Source organism: Amblyraja radiata, chromosome 19 (assembly GCF_010909765.2).
Source record: "Amblyraja radiata isolate CabotCenter1 chromosome 19, sAmbRad1.1.pri, whole genome shotgun sequence".
NCBI lineage: Eukaryota > Metazoa > Chordata > Chondrichthyes > Rajiformes > Rajidae > Amblyraja > Amblyraja radiata.
This window is the reverse complement of record NC_045974.1, coordinates 3,950,326-3,967,745: the sequence shown is the minus strand read 5'-3', so window position 1 is coordinate 3,967,745 and position 17,420 is coordinate 3,950,326. Positions and strand designations below refer to the sequence as shown.

General features: G+C 46.7%; 1 protein-coding gene across 1 annotated transcript in view; it reads left to right on the top strand.

Moving 5' to 3' along the window:
* Positions 1-17,420, top strand: part of agk (acylglycerol kinase) — a 49,885-nt gene that overhangs the window by 13,765 nt on the left and 18,700 nt on the right. The window contains exons 4-9 of the mRNA XM_033037484.1: positions 927-1,006; positions 3,536-3,611; positions 8,810-8,902; positions 12,524-12,556; positions 13,377-13,471; positions 16,370-16,439. Coding sequence (XP_032893375.1) covers positions 927-1,006; positions 3,536-3,611; positions 8,810-8,902; positions 12,524-12,556; positions 13,377-13,471; positions 16,370-16,439 — 447 coding nt within the window. The remainder of the gene's footprint in view (positions 1-926; positions 1,007-3,535; positions 3,612-8,809; positions 8,903-12,523; positions 12,557-13,376; positions 13,472-16,369; positions 16,440-17,420) is intronic.

Sequence of the window (17,420 nt, the reverse complement as noted above, 5' to 3'; positions counted from 1 at the left end):
CCACACTGTATCTCTAAAAAACTAAAACGGTAAACCTAAAAAAAGACATATGTCCTTATACCATCTGTAACAGGTGACTTCTGGTTTTCAATTCCACTAATTTATAGCACTTTTCTTGAGAGGCTGATATTGCAGTTCAAATTAAGTTTGATTTTCAGCAGAGCATTGGAATAGAACGTATGATTTAGTTTATTATTTATTTAAGAAGGAACTGCAGATGCTGGAAAATCGAAGGTACACAAATATGCTGGAGAAACTCAACGGGTGCAGCAGCATCTATGGAGCGAAGGAAATAGGCAACGTTTCGGCCCGAAACCCGGAAGGGTTTCGGCCCGAAACGTTGCCTATTTCCTTCAGGATTTCGGCCCGAAACGTTGCCCATTTCCTTCGCTCCATAGATGCTGCTGCACTCGCTGAGTTTCTCCAGCATTTTTGTGTACCTATGATTTAGTTTAGTTTAGAGATACAGCGTGGAAACGGGCTCTTCAGCCCACCAGGCCTGCGTCGATCAGTGATCCCCACACATTAACACTATCCTACGCTCACTAGGGACAATTTTTACATTTACCAAGCCAATTCACCTACAAACCTGTACGTCTTTGGAGCGTGGGAGGAAACCGAAGATCTCGGAGAAAACCCACACAGGTCACGGGGAGAACATGCAAACTCCGTACAGACAGCGCCCGTAGTCGGGATCGAACCCGGGTCTCCGGCGCTGCATTCACTGCAAGGCAGCAACTCTACCGCTGCGCCACCGTCTCAACCCCAATCTCACTTTGAAAAGCCTGTGTACAATCTCCGGATTATAGATTAATGACTAGTGATCCATACTGTGGTGAAATGGTTTTCTTATTCCGTGCCATCCTTCCCTTTTGCTTCCGTCGTGTGTCTGCTTTCTCTAACAACCTACCTGTCTTTCTGCTCAGGAGTTTGGAAACCAGACCTTGCCCATCACTGCAAAGGTGAAGAAAGCCACCGTCTTTCTCAATCCTGCTGCTTGCAAAGGGTAATAAGTGTTTCTGAAGTCAATCATTCTATTTGTCATGTTTAATAGGTGAAAATAACAACTCTTGTTTAACGGAGATGCTGCATTTTATGAGCTGACATTTTATCAGCGATTTAATAGACAGGACCATGTTTTATTGCAATGCGTTTAAGTAGGAACTGCAGATGCTGGAAAATCGAAGGTACACAAAAATGCTGGAGAAACTTAGCGGGTGCAGCAGCATCTATGGAGCGAAGGAAATAGGCAACGTTTCGGGCCGAAACCCGGAAGGGTTTCGGCCTGAAACGTTGTCTATTTCCTTCAGGGTTTCGGCCTGAAACGTTGCCTATTTCCTTCACTCCATAGATGCTGCTGCACCCGCTGAGTTTCTCCAGTATTTTTGTGTACCTTTTATTGCAATGCTGTTGGCTATGGGATGCTTTTAGATCTTCATGTAAAAGTTCCTTTCACCACCTATCTTAATAACTTCTGCTTTTTAGCTAAAAAGCTATGATAGTGTGACCTTCTAAAGTCAGCTGTGACAGTAATGATACCAGAATGTGTTTCCCTGGCATCAAATGTTTTTAAAAGGTATTTTATTTAAAGTTAAAGGGGTAAATGGGCACGCACCTAATTATTAAAATATTCCTAAGTCCTGAAGATGTAAATATTTTAAATCAGGATCTGACTAGAAGCGGTGAACGACACTGCACCAAGCAAGATGTTCCAACGTGCTTCAGAATTGTTGAAAGGCCTGGGTAGAGTGGATGTTAGAGGGGGAAACCGTTTCGGCCGCCTCCTCCACGGAGAGGCGACTTTTTCCAGGTCGCCTCCCCCGTGGCCTAACAGCAAGGATCGGCGCGGCCTTTCCCGGAGACGCGCCCGGGGCTTCAGCGGCGGGCGCAGCGTGGACTCTCGGCGTGGAGCGGGCGAGCCCTCGCTGGGGCTCGCTGGAGGGAAGCGCTCCGTTTCGCTGGCCCGGGGCAGCCGGCAGCCTGAAGCCGCGGTCTGCACAGCTCCAGCTGGCGCGGCATCTACAGCCCGGGATCCCTCGTGGGGGACCCGGGGGAAGAAGAAGCCATCACTGCCGGCCCGCGGCCAACTTCTACCGCGGGTCCGGCATGGACTTACCATCACCCCTGGAGGGGAGCTTCGACCATCGGCCCTGCAGTCTGTGGTGCTTCTGGCTGCGGCGCGGCGGGAACCTTAAATCTTCGACCGCCGGCCTGCGGCCTACACCAGCCTGAAGCCGCGGTCTCCGGTGGGGAAGAGCCGATCCTGGACTTACCTTGCCTTTGACTTTGTCCCTTACCATCTGGACGCTCGCAGCAACGGCTGTGGAGGGTGGAGGTCCCGACCACGGGGGAAAATGGAGGAGGACTGGCCAAGTTCTGTGCCTTCCACCACAGTGATGAATGCTGTGGTGGATGTTTGTGTTACATTTTTATTGTGGTTGTGTGTTCTTTATTATTGTACCGCTGCTGACAACCCAAATTCCACCGACCCTGGTTGTGTGGCAATAAATTCTATCAATTCAATGTGGAGAGGATGTTTCCACTAGTGGGAGAGTCTAGGACCAGGGGGCACAGCCTCAGAATGAAAGGATGTACCTTTAGGAAGGGGATGAGAAATTCTTAAGGGGTTGGACAGGCTAGATGCAGGAAGATTGCTCCCAATGTTCGGGAAGTCCAGGACAAGGGGTCACAGCTTAAGGATAAGGGGGAAATCCTTTAAAACCGAGATGAGAAGAACTTTTTTCACACAGAGAGTGGTGAATCTCTGGAACTCTCTGCCACAGAGGGTAGTCGAGGCCAGTTCATTGGCTATATTTAAGAGGGAGTTAGATGTGGCCCTTGTGGCTAAGGGGATCAGAGGGTATGGAGAGAAGGCAGGTACGGGATACTGAGTTGGATGATCAGCCATGATCATATTGAATGGCGGTGCAGGCTCGAAGGGCCGAATGGCCTACTCCTGCACCTAATTTCTATGTTTCTATGAGAAGGAATTTATTTAGCCAGAGGGTGGTGAATCTGTGGAATTCATTGCCACAGAAGGCTGTGGAGGCCAAGTCAATGGATATTTTTAAGGCAGAGCTATAGATAGGTTCTTGATTAGTGCGTGTGTCAGGTTTTATGGGGAGAAGGCAGGAGAATGGGGTTAGGAGAGGCAGATAGATCAGCCAGATGGCAGAGTAGACCTGATGAGCTGAATGGTCTAATTCTACTCCTGTCACTTATGAGCCAAACACAGAAAATGCTGGACATGTTCTGCAGATTAAATAGTCGGCATTGTTTCTGAAGGGGCAGAACTCGGTTGTTAGAAACTCACTTGAAAAAGTGGGTATTGACACTTTAAAATCTTACATCTGTTTTGTTTTGAGAATTTTTCTAATTATTATTAGTAATAAAGCCATGTGGTACATCTTCCAATTGAATATACATAGCATGTGAGCATTTTATTATAGAAATGTTATTAATTAGTAACACAGGAAGAGAAATCCATCCACAGATGTAACGCCCAAATCAATAATCTTTCCATTTAATCCCTCAGAAAAGCACGAAATCTCTTTGAAAAGAATGCAGCGCCTATTTTACACCTTGCTGGAATTGATGTCACCGTGGTTAAGGTAAGGATTCAGTCGTGGAATTGTCCTGAGTATAAAATCATGTACAAAGCCTTGAGAGGAATAGATCAGGTGGATGGACAAGAGTGTCTTGCCCAGAGTCGGGGAATCTAGAACCAGAGGACATTGGTTTAAGGTGAGGGGGTGGGGGGAAGATTTAATAGGAACCTGGGAGGTAACTTTCCACACAAAGGCTGGTGGGCATGTGGATCGAGGAAATAGTTGAGGCAGGTACTATCGCAACTTGTAAGAAATATTTAAATAGGTACATGGATAGGACAGGTTTTGAGGGATAGGGGGCCAAATGAAGGAAGGTGGAACTAGTGTAGATGGGACATGTTGGTCGGGGTGGGCAAGTTGGGCCCCAAGGGCTTGTTTCCATGCTGACTCACTCTATGAATCTATTAGTCCCAGAATGAAGCGATACACCAGCTGTAACCACTCCATGAGATACATCATATATTTTATAATTATAGATGTTTAACTGATTCAGTGTCACAATCTTGTCCATCAGGATGTCCTAACGTTATAAAATCAAATAGGTGAAAGTAATTGCAATGATTCATTTGATTCATCTGAAAAATTAAATAGTTGTAATATTATTTATTCATAGATGATAGAACATTTTACTGCGTAGAACGATGGCAGTTTGAACTGATGCTTTGAAATCCTATCTAGCAGTGGTTAGATTAGGACAAAACACACAGTTCTGCGGTAACTCAGCGGGTCAGGTAGCATCTGCGGAGGGAATGGACAGGCGGCGTTTCGGATCATGACCCTTCTTCAGTCTGACCCACTGAGTTCCTCCAGCACCCTGTGTCTTGCTCAAGATTCCAGCATCTGTTGTTCCGGGTATCTCCTGGTGGTTAGAGTAGGATTGGGATGTGTGGGAACTATGTGAATTTTAAACCAGCATTGTTGGTGCCTTGAGCAGATGAGTATGGAACAATGGCATGTGTTATAAAGAGGTTGCTTCTGGCTGGCCAAGTGGTTTGGTGACTGTGTCTCTATATTCCTTGAATGTAGCACTGTTATTTACAGAAATGCAGAAATGCTCCAAGAGTCTGGATATTCAGTGTTTCCAAGCATCAGTGTAATACATACACACTAATGCTTAGTTGTACACAAGGGTCACAGTGTGGTGATTTTAGGTTAGATCATAGAACATAAACCAGTACAGCAAAACAACAGGTCCTTCGGCCCACAATGTCTGTGTCGAACAAGTTGCCAAGATCATCTGTTATCGAACTGCATATAATTATCACCACTCTAAGCCCTGCATATCCATGGGCCTATCCAAAATTCTGTTAAACACCACTATCATATCTGCCTCCCCCACCACCCTTGGCAGCACGTTCCAGGCACTCGCCACCCTGTGTGTAAAAAAAAAAGAACTTGCCCCGAACATGTCCTATTAACTTTGCCCCTCTCACCTCAAAGCTTTACCTTCTAGTATTTGATTATTGGCAAGAGCAGAAGCTGCTATAAATGCTTGGAAGGTCGGGCAGCATCTGTGGGAAGAGGGGTAGTGGAAGAGGGCGTTGGTTTTCCTGAGCGGGGTCTTCCCCATTACTTCCTCATTCCCATGTGTTTGCAGCCAGACTTGCTACATAAGTGGTTGCTGGTGCCAGGCAGCAGGGCTGCGGGTGTTAGCACCACCCAAGCAATCTGCAAGTCTGGGTGGACAAGGACATAGAAACATAGAAAATAGGTGCAGGAATAGGTCATTCGGCCCTTCGAGCCTGCACCGCCATTCAATATCATGGCTGATCATCCAACTCAGTATCCTGTACCTGCCTTATCTCCATACCCCCTGATCCCTTTAGCCACAAGGGCCACATCTAACTCCCTCTTAAATATAGCCAATGAACTGGCCTCAACTACCTTCTGTGGCAGAGAATTCCACAGATTCACCACACTCTGTGTGAAAAATGTTTTTCTCATCTCGGTCCTAAAAGACTTCCTCCTTATCCTTAAATGTGACCCCTTGTTCTGGACTTCCCCAACATCGGGAACAATCTTCCTGCATCTAGCCTGTCCAACCCCTTAAGAATTTTGTAAGTTTCTATAAGATCCCCCCTCAATCTTCTAAATTCTAGCGAGTACAAGCCGAGTCTATGCAGTCTTTCTTCATATGAAAGTCCTGCCATCCCAGGAATCAGTCTGGTGAACCTTCTCTGTACTCCCTCTATGGCAAGAATGTCTTTCCTCAGATTAGGAGACCAAAAACTGTACACAATATTCCAGGACTCCAGGACAAGACTCACCCAGGCAACTCTGCCTTTTGAAAACTGTTGCTGCTGAGAGCGGCTCTGACATAAACACCTGCAAGGGCATTAAAAAAAAAGAAGCTTTTAAAATAGACCCGGCCACATTTTTCACGTTTATCCTTTATTATAGTGTAGAGGGAAGGAAAGGCTTTCCCATGACTGGTACATCATCATCAATGAGGGAGGTGTTAGAAACATAGAAACATAGAAAATAGGTGCAGGAGGAGGCCATTCGGCCCTTCGAGCCAGCACCGCCATTCATTGTGATCATGGCTGATCGTCCCCTATCAATAACCCGTGCCTGCCTTCTCCCCATATCCCTTGACTCCACTAGCCCCTAGAGCTCTATCTAACTCTCTCTTAAATCCATCCAGTGACTTGGCCTCCACTGCCCTCTGCGGCAGGGGATTCCATAAATTCACAACTCTCTGGGTGAAAAAGGTTTTTCTCACCTCAGTCAATAGGAGTGTGATGGATGGATAAATTGGGGCATAGAGTGCCGGAGACCCGGGGTTAATCCTGACTACAGGCGCTGTCTGTATGGAGTTTGTACGTTCTCCTTGTGACCACGTGGGATTTCTCTGGGTGCTCTGGTTTCCTCCCACATTCCATAGACGAAGACATTTGGCTTTGGTAACAGCATAGGGTGTCCCTAGTGTGTAGGATAGTGTTAGTTGTATGGGGTGGTCGGTGGGCCGAAGTGCCTGCTTCCATGCTGTATCTCTAAAGTGTAAAGATCTCCACTTGTTTCAATGTTTAAGAAGGTGCTGGAAAATGAAGGTAGACAAAAATGCTGGAGAAACTCAGTGGGTGCAGCAGCATCTATGGAGCGAAGGAAATAGGCAACGTTTCGGGCCGAAACCCGGAAGGGTTTCGTCCTGAAACGTTGTCTATTTCCTTCAGGGTTTCGGCCTGAAACGTTGCCTATTTCCTTCAGGGTTTCGGCCCGAAAAGTTGCCTATTTCCTTCGCTCCATAGATGCTGCCTCACCCGCTGAGTTTCTCCAGCATTTTTGTCTACCCACTTGTTTCAATGGATCACTGCAGCACCGGCAACATCCAACAGAGGTCACTGTAGTACAGAGGATGGAATCAGCAGCATTGGCAAAGTTCACAAAGGTCTCGACCCGAAACGTCGCCTATTTCCTTCAGGGTTTCAGCCCGAAACGTCGCCTATTTCCTTCGCCCCATAGATGCTGCCTCACCCGCTGAGTTTCTCCAGCATTTTCGTCTACCCACGGTTGAATCCTCTCTCCTTGTCTCTGGGGATCTCATAAAGCCATCTGTATGAAATAACCTCCTGCCGTAGAAAAAACTCGACTCCGAAATAAACTTGCCAACCGCTGCTTACCAGGCTGACTTCAGATTAAGCATTACCCCGATTTCTCCCAACACTGTCCTGAGATTTTCTGAGTTGGCTTTGGCAAGTGGCAAGATGAAATAATGCAACGCCTGCTAGCAGGCACACTCACTGAATTGGTTCAAAATAGTTCACAAATACAGATTAGCGCCTCACATAACAGGAAATCACTGAACTCGTAGCATATTTGAGTTCATACAATCATTTTGCAATACTAATTTTCCAATATCTAATTTTTTTAAAAGGCTCATCATTGAGTCTCACAACACGGAAACAGGCTCTTCGGCCCAACTTGCACATGCCGACCAAGATGCCCCATCCACGCCAGTCCCACTTGTCTGCGTTTGAGAGAGTGGTGGGTCTGTGGAATTCTCTGCCTCAGAGGGCGGTGGAGGCAGGTTCTCTGGATGCTTTCAAGAGAGAGCTAGATAGGGCTCTTAAAAATAGCGGAGTCAGGGGATATGGGGAGAAGGCAGGAACGGGGTACTGATTGGGGATGATCAGCCATGATCACATTGAATGGCGGTGCTAGCTCGAAGGGCCAAATGGCCTACTCCTGCACCTGTTGTCTATTGTCTATTGTTTGGCCCATATCCCTCTAAACCGTTCCTATCCATGAGCCTGTCCAAGTGCCTTTTAAATGCTGTTGTTGTACCTGCCGCAACCACCTCCACTGGAAGCTCGTTCCATGGACCCACCACCACCTGCGATAAAGTAGCCCCTTTGGTTCCCATTAAATCATGTCCCACTCACCTTAAAAGGTGAGCGCATTAATAAGATGGGAGCCCAGAACTGACACTGCATCTCCAGTGGAAATATATGACTGAACAAGAGTTTTTTTAAAACTTCTCAAAGAAATCAGTTGTAATCAGACATTTATAAAACTCACCCTTCCCCGATCTGCTCCTTGTTTACTTTCTATCCTGTTTCAGACTTGTTGTTTCTTATACCTGTGCTTACCTCTCTTCTTTCAGGCATCGTAGTTTTAATCAGTGCAAGTCGTAACGCACTGGGACCCGCTAGTGTGTCTGAATTGTCCTCTTTGTGTGTTTGATGTGGTTGGCTGGGTTGGCATAAATAATTGTTTAAGAAGGAACTGCAGATGCTGGAAAATCGAAGGTAGACAAAAATGCTGGAGAAACTCAGCGGGTGCAGCAGCATCTATGGAGCGAAGGAAATAGGCAACGTTTCGGACCAAAACCCTGAAGGAAATAGGCAACGTTTCGGGCCGAAACCCTGAAGGAAATAGGCAACGTTTCGGGCCGAAACCCTGAAGGAAATAGGCAACGTTTCAGGCCGAAACCCCGAAGGAAATAGGCAACGTTTCGGGACGAAACCCTTCTGGGTTTCGGCCCGAAACGTTACCTATTTCCTTCGCTCCATAGATGCTGCTGCACCGGCTGAGTTTCTCCAGCATTTCTGTCTACCTTGGCATAAATAATGTTTGGGGACTCTGGTTAAATTTTGTGAAATGAGCCGCATGTTGGGGTTTGTGACATTTCTGGCCTTTATTTAATAATGCGGGTTTGTGCTGAAGTACATAACGGAATCTTGTCTCTGTTCCAACTGCAGACTGAATTTGAGGGCCAAGCGAAAAAGTTGCTGGAGTTGATGGAGGAGACTGACATGATCATTGTTGCTGGAGGTGACGGCACCTTGCAGGAGGTACAGACTGAATGACACACTGGCAATAGTCTCCACAGAGCCACTCAAATCCCCTTTAGCAATTAAACCGAGCCTACTCTGTAACTGCACGTAGGTAAACATAGAAACATAGAAAATAGGTGCAGGAGTAGGCCAGTCGGCCCTTCGATGACTCTATGACACCGCCAGCGAGGTTCATTCCCATGTTGGTGTCTATTTCTTTTCATCCTTCGATTTATTTATAATTGGAATCGGCACTTTTAAAGCCTAACCTTCCTTTGTTCGGATCACACAGGCAAAACGCGTGTAAAAAGAAAGGATTACTATTAGATCAACATAGAAATTAGGTGCAGGAGTAGGCCATTCGGCCCTTCCAGCCTGCACCGCCATTCAATATGATCATGGCTGATCATCCAACTCAGTATCCTGTACCTGCCTTCTCTCCATACCCCCTGATCCCTTTAGCCACAAGGGCCACATCTAACTCCCTCTTAAATATAGCCAATGAATTGGCCTCAACTACCTTCTGTGGCAGAGAATTCCACAGATTCACCACTCTCTGTGTGGAAAAAAAAATTCTCATCTTGGGCCTAAAAGACTTCCCCCCCTTATCCTTATCCTTGTTCTGGAGTTCCCCAACATCGGGAACAATCTTCTTGCATCTAGCCTGTCCAACCCCGCTAAGAATTTTGTAAGTTTCTATAAGATCCACCCTCAATCTTCTAAATTCCAGCGAGTACAAGCCGAGGTAGCAAGAAGGGCGGCTGCTAAATTGTTTGGGAATAATTTAATGACAAGTTCCAGTTACTGTGAATGCAAGACATTGTTACCTTTGTGCATTGGGGTGTTAACTTGGTTCTGTAATTGCCTCCCTACAACAGCTGCCCTGCTGCTAAGCAGGTCACAAAAGAACCACAGAGGAGTTGTCGCTGAGTTATTGCCCGACAGATTAGGAGTGATGGTCGCTGACCTCCAAATCTGAATGCTGAGACTTGTTCGATAGAGGACCGCCATGTTGTGGCAGAACTATATTTGCACTGAATGTCTCATCACAATTCTCACTTTGATCTTTCACCTTCCCTGAGGACTTCATTTGTTTGAGTTTAGTTCATTGTCACGTGTACCGTGGTTCAGTGAAAAGCTTTTGTGTGCTAACCTATCAGCGGAAAGACAGCGGATTACAATCGAACTGTCCACAGTGTCCAGATACAGAATAAAGGGACTAAAGTGAATGATGTTTAGCGCAAGGTAAAGTCCGATCAAAGATAGTCCGAGGGTCACCAAATGACGTAGACAGTAGATCAATGTGTATTATGTTGAAATTGGCTTTTGATTTTTTAATTTATGTATATATATATGTATATATAATTTTCCTTTTATTTATTCATTTTCAGTCTTTTCTTTTCTTCTTTTTTTTTAATCGTTCGAAATAAAAGATATCATTCAATAAAAGATCATTCAATAAAGATATAATTCATTAATTCATTCATTCATTCATTCATTCATTCATTCATCAGGACATATAAAATTATAAAAGGACTGGACAAGCTAGATGCAGGAAAAATGTTCCCAATGTTGGGAGAGTCCAGAACCAGGGGCCACAGTCTTAGAATAAAGGGGAGGCCATTTGAGGACCTAGGTGTGAAAAAAACGTTTTCACCCAGAGAGTTGTAAATTTATGGAATTCCCTGCCACAGAGGGCAGTGGAGGCCAAGTCACTGGATGGATTTAAGAGAGAGTTAGATAGAGCTCTAGGGGCTAGTGGAGTCAAGGGATATGGGGAGAAGGCAGGCACGGGTTATTGATAGGGGATGATCAGCCATGATCACAAGCGAAGGGCCGAATGGCCTCCTCCTGCACCTATTTTCTATGTTTTTATAGGACTGGTAGGATGGTTCAGTTGCCTGATAACAGCTGGGAAGAAACTGTTCTTAAATCTGGCCGTGTGCTTTTTCACGGTTCTGAACCTTTTCTGTACCTCGGCAAGGCCAGCAGCATAATCAAGGACCAGTCGCACCCTGGCCACTCCCTCTTCTCCCCCCAGCGTGGAATATGATTGCTGGCAGCGCGGGATTTTCTCAGTGGCGATCGCAGGAAGCTAGGTCAGTGCAGCTGGCAGTGCGCCCGCCTACATCAGGGGTCATTACCATGTCAGAATATTTGCATGAACCGGATACCTTGATGGGGACGCGACACTGAGGAGTCTTCCCAGCCGCTGTGACGCTCCGCTGAGGTCAGCCATCGTCCTCCGCCTGTCCCGCCGTTGAGATAGGCCGGGACGAGAGAGTGAGGCTGACGATTTGCGCAACTCTCCCTCACTGTAATCCAAGTCGAGCGCAACATGACTTCAGGACCTGTGCTGCCCAACTGGGCGAGGCTGGATCACCACGGGAGCGCGTGCAGCTGGGAGGAAGTCCCAGCGCCCGCCCAGCTGTGTCCCATGTGCGGGCGAGACTTCCGGGGCCCGGATCGGTCTCACCGGTCACCTCCGGACCCACAAACAAAAAACACTGAAGTCATGGTCTTCTTCGGCTACGGAGGACGAACAGCACTGAGGAGTCACCAGCGCGGGGGGCGGTGAGGTAGATGCCACACGGTAGCTACGGGAAATCTCACCAATGGTGTAGAAAGTCAGTAGTGCTGGATCAGATGGGGATATGGGCCAAACACAGGCAGGTGGGGCATGGGCAAGTTGGGCCGAATGGCCTGTTTCCATGTGGATGACTCCATGACATAGCCAGTGAGGTTCATTCCCATGTTGATGTTTATTTCTTTTAATCCATTGATTTATTCATAATTGGAATCGGCACTTTTAAAGCCTAACCTTCATTTGTTCTGATCACACGACAAACGCGTGAAAGAAGAAAGGATTACTATTAGAATCAAACATAGAAAATAGGTGCAAGAGTAGGCCATTCAGCCCTTCGAGCCTGCACCGCCATTCAATATGATCATGGCTGATCATCCAACTCAGTATCCTGTACCTGCCTTCTCTCCATACCCCCTGATCCCTTTAGCCACAAGGGCCACATCTAACTCCCTCTTAAATATAGCCAATGAACTGGCCTCAGCTGCTTTCTGTGGCAGAGAATTCCACAGATTCACCACTCTCTGTGTGAAAAATGTTTATCTCATCTCGGTCCTAAAAGACTTCCCCCTTATCCTTAAACTGTGACCCCTTGTTCTGGACTTCCCCAACATCGGGAACAAGCTTCCTGCATCTAGCCTGTCCAACCCCTTAAGAAAGTTTCTATAAGATCCCCCCTAAATCTTCTAAATTCTAGCGAGTACAAGCCGAGTCTATCCAGTCTTTCTTCATATGAAAGTCCTGACATCCCAGGAATCAGTCTGGCGAACCTTCTTTGTACTCCCTCTATGGCAAGAATGTCTTTCCTCAGATTAGGAGACCAAAAACTGCACGCAATACTCCAGGTGTGGTCTCACCAAGGCCCTGTACAAACATGCACGTGTTCCTGGCAGTTTGGTTTTGGCATATCAATACTGAAATGTTATGTGTGTTTATAGCAGCCGGCACTAATGGAGCTTTAAATTGCATCTGCCGAAACTCCGGTATTGTCGACAAATACCTCAGGAGTATTGACGCTGGATCTGTGTACTTACTTGTTCTCTTTTTAATGTTAGGTAATAACTGGGCTTCTCCGCAGAGAGGATGAGGTAAGCAGCTCGCGTCGTGGTTGGTGATTCATATCCCTCGTGTCATTCCCACTGAGAACAATCCGTAATAGTAAAATCAAAGGTAGACAAAAGTGCTGGAGAAACACAGCGGGTGCAGCAGCATCTATGGAGCTAAGGAAATAGGCAACGTTTCGGGCCGAAACCCAGAAGGAAATAGGCAACGTTTCGGGCTGAAACCCTTCCGGGTTTCCGGGAAGTCCAGAACAAGGGGTCACAGTTTAAGGATAAGGGGGAAATCTTTTAGGACCGAGATGAGGAAAACATTTTTCACACAGAGAGTGGTGAATCTGTGGAATTCTCTGCCACAGAAGGTAGTTGAGGCCAGTTCATTGGCTATATTTAAGAGGGAGTTAGATGTGGCCCTTGTGGCTAAAGGGATCAGGGGGTATGGAGAGAAAGCAGGTACAGGATATTGAGTTGGATGATCAGCCATGATCATATTGAATGGTGGTGCAGGCTCGAAGGGCCGAATGGCGTGCAGGCTCGAAGGGCCGAATCGCCTACTCCTGCACCTATTTTCTATGTTTTGTCTACGTCCGATGCTACGAGTTGCCTATTTCCTTTGCTCCATAGATGCTGCTGCACCCGCTGAGTTTCTCCTGCACTTTTGTCTACCTTAGATTTTCCAGCATCTGCAGTTCCTTCGTAAACATAGCAAAATCAAATCTGTTGCACGTATGGCGCTTCTGGCTGTGGCGCGGCGGGGACATTAAACCTTCCAATTTTTCATCATCTTGACATCATTGCCCGCTAGTGAAGTCGCTAAAGGGATGTGATAGATGCTTCTGTTTTATTTCAGGCGACCTTTAGTAAGATCCCCATAGGATTTATTCCTTTGGGAAAGATGAATTCCTTGAGCCCGGCACTGTACCCGACCAACAAAGAACAGGCCAGGTATGTATTGCCTCGTGACTGAATATTTCACCGTAGGTTCAGCTAATTGGAGGTAATGATAGATTGAAAGATGCAGCGTGGAAGCTTGCCCTTCGGCCCACTGAGTCTAGGCACACCAGCGATCGCCCGTTCACACTAGTTCAACGTTATCCCAATTTCACACCCACTCCCTACACACTTGGGGGAACTTTACGGAGGCCAATTAACCTACAAACCTGCGCGTCTTTGGGATGTGGGAGGAAATCAAAGGAAACTCGTGTGCTCACAAGAGAGAACATGCAAACTCCACATCGGCAGCACCGGGGGTCGGGATCTCTGGCAGTGTGAGGCAGCAGCGCTGACAGGAGTACAAATTCCAGTTTTGCCAATCATGTAAACTAATTGCCGCCTTTTGGATAATGTTTCAATTCTCTCCTTATAAGGAATGATGGAGTTTGTGGAACTAATTAGGGACGTTCGGCGATATAGTGTAAAACGGAGTGCTCAGTTTGATGAGAGCGGGGAGGAAAGCAGTGGGCCCTGCTTTATTTTCAGTCAGTGTTGACGCATTGATGAATTCACCGTTCAACACTGCGTTCCCGCATATTCACTCTTGTGAAATGGGTACGAGGATAGGTTGGGGATTTAAATTGTCCTGATATGGAGAAAGTTTCAGTTCAGTTTATTGCTACGTGTACTGAGGTACAGTGAAAAGCTTTTGTTGCGTGCTAACCAGTCAGTATTCCATTGAAGGATGATCAGCCATCATTACATTGAATGGCGGTGCTGGCTCGAAGGGCCGAAAGGCCTACTCCTGCACCTATTGTCTATTGAAGCTGAAGGAAATTTCTTCATCTGGCCTCAGGAAGATGCTGGTTTCATAAGTCATAAGAACAAAATGATGTCATTCGGCCCATCAAGTCTACCCCGCCATTCAATCATGACTGATCTCTCTCTCCCCCTCTACCCCATCCTCCTGCCTTCTCCCCATAACCCCTGACACACGCTCTAATCAGGAATCTGTCAATCTCTGCCTTCAAAATGCCCAAAGACTTTGCCTCTATTGATATCTGTGGCAATGAATTCCACAGATTCACCACCCTCTGTCTAAAGAAATTCCTCCTCATCTCCTTTCTAAAGGTACGTCCTTTTATTCTGAGGTTATGCTGTCCAGTCCTAGACTCTCCCACTAGTGGAAACATCCTCTCCACATCCACTCTATCCAGGCCTTTCACAATTTGGCATGTTTCAATGAGCCCCCCCCCCCTCATTCTTCTAAACTTCAGAACTATGGCTTGTGTTGGTGTGGACTCCTGTGTGCTCCCACTCTCACTGTGATCAAGGATTGTGTTTCACATGTGACGTGGACATCAGGGACAAGTTACTGTGATGTGATCCTTGGGCAGATCTGGGCATCGTTTATTTAATCGTCTGAATCCCTATTTTTAGCAGGTACATTAGACAACAAACTTTGCCGACACTATTTTGGTTTGTTTCCCTTTTAAACTTCTGACGTCCACATTCTTCTACTTGCCTGGCCACCAAGGCCAGTTGTAAAAACCTTCCGACCTAGCTGAGAATTGTCACTGATAAACCGTTTGCCTTGGAGTCATAAAGCACAAAAATGGATTCTTAGAGTCATGGAGTGATACAGTGTGAAAACAGGCCCTTCGGCCCAACTTGCCCACACCGCCCAACATGTCCCAGCTACACTAGTCCCACCTGCCTGCATTAGGCCCACATCCCTCCAAACATGTCCTGTCCATGTAGACACAAAATGCTGGAGTAACTCAGCGGGCAGGCAGCAGCATCTCTGGAGAGAAGGGATGGGTGATGTTTCGGGTCGAGACCCTTCTTCAGACGGTACCTTCTTCTGAGGTACTCCAGCATTTTGCGTCTACCTTCGGTTTAAACCAGCACCTGCAGTTCTTTCCAACACATTTTGTCCTATTCATGTACCGGTCGAACTTTTTAAAACTTGTATCATGCTGTTGTGGCATTAGTTGAGTCAGTCATCGGGTGACCTGTGCTGTTCTGTTCTGTATATGTAAGAGGGAGTTAGATGTGGCCCTTGTGGCTAAAGGGATCAGGGGGTATGGAGAGAAGGCAGGGATGGGATACTGAGTTGGATGATCAGCCATGATCATATCTAATGGCGATGCAGGCTCGAAGGGCCGAATGGCCTACTCCTGCACCTATTTTCTATGTTTCTATGTTCCGTTCCACGGCTTTGGTGTGCTGTTTCATGTTGCTGAAGACCTTCTGCAGTTGTACAGAGCCCTAGTGAGACCACACCTGGAGTATTGTGTGCAGTTTTGGTCTCCAAATTTGAGGAAGGACATTCTTGCTATTGAGGGAGTGCAGCGTAGGTTCACCAGGTTAATTCCCGGGATGGCGGGACTGTCATATGCTGAGAGAATGGAGCGACTGGGCTTGTACACTCTGGAATTTAGAAGGATGAGTGGGTATCTCATTGAAACATATAAGATTTTTAAGGGTTTGGACACGCTAGAGGCAGGTAACATGCTTCCGATGTTGGGGGAGCCCAGAACCAGGGGCCACAGTTTAAGAATAAGGGGAAAGCCATTTAGAATGGAGATGAGGAAACACTTTTTCACACAGAGAATTGTGAGTCTGTGGAATCCTCTGCCTCAGAGGGCGGTGGAGGCCGGTTCTCTAGATACTTTCAAGAGAGAGCTAGATAGGGCTCTTAAAGATAGCGGAGTCAGGGGATATGGGGAGAAGGCAGGAACGGGGTACTGATTGGGGATGATCAGCCATGATCACATTGAATGGCGGTGCTGGCTCGAAGGGCCGAATGGCCTACTCCTGCACCTATTGTCTATGGTCTATAAGACGTCACTGTGCTTGTACCCTGTGTTTGTACCTTTGTCACCTTTCCTTTGCTGTGCCTTGCAGACACATTTTAAACGCCACGCTTGCAATCGTGAAAGGCGAGACTGTGCCGCTGGATGTATTGGAAATACAGGTAAGAACCGACCAGTTTCCCAGCAATTCCTAGTGTTTGTGACGTCGTAAAGAATGACCAGTAACACCGTCGTTTGACTCCTTATTTGAACCGCATTTAAAAACTGCAAATGGATATCATGCATGAAATGCATCGATTTTGAGTGAGCATTCTAATGCTGACTTTGATCTTACATTGGAACTAAATGTGACTGCAGTTCTTACAATCTCTCATGTAGAAAACATGCTAAATAATGACCAAATCTCTGCTTTATGGTTGAAAACCACACAAATTACAAGACAAATTCCTTGTATGTGAATACTTGGCCAATAAACTTACTCACTTACTTACCTACTTAAAAGATGACATGGCCGGCTATTGTTTGAAGATGCAAGCTTTAGATACGATTACAGTAATTCAGTGAATAGTTCACACAAACTTTATTAGTCCCACTTTGAGCTGACGGCACCCGAGAGCCAAGTTTGGCCCCGACCTCGGGTGCTGTCTGTGCGGAGTTTGCACGTTCTCCCTGTGACCGAGTGGGTTTCCTCTGGGTTATCTCCCACATCTCGAAGACGTGCGGGTTTGCATGTTAATTGGCCCCTGTGTAAATTGCCCCTAGTGTGTGGGGAGTGGGTGCGAAAGTGGGATAACACAGAACTGGTGTGAATGAGTGATTGATGGTCGGCGTGGAGTGGATGTGTAAGAAGGAACCGCAGATGCTGGTTTAAATCGAAGATATACACAAAATGCTGGAGTAACACAGCGGGACAGGCAGCATCTCTGGAAAGAAGGAATGGGTGACGTTTCGGGTGGAGACCCTTCTCCAGACTGAATGGCCTGTTTCCTTGCTGTCTCGCTAAACGAAACTAATCTTCTAACATGAGAGTCAGTTACATTGAAAGCAGTAAGTCTGGAATGAAGTTTCACAGGGAGCGCAAGTTAAGGGCCTGTCCCACTTACGCGACTTTTACAGGCGACTGCCGGCACCCGTGAGAGGTC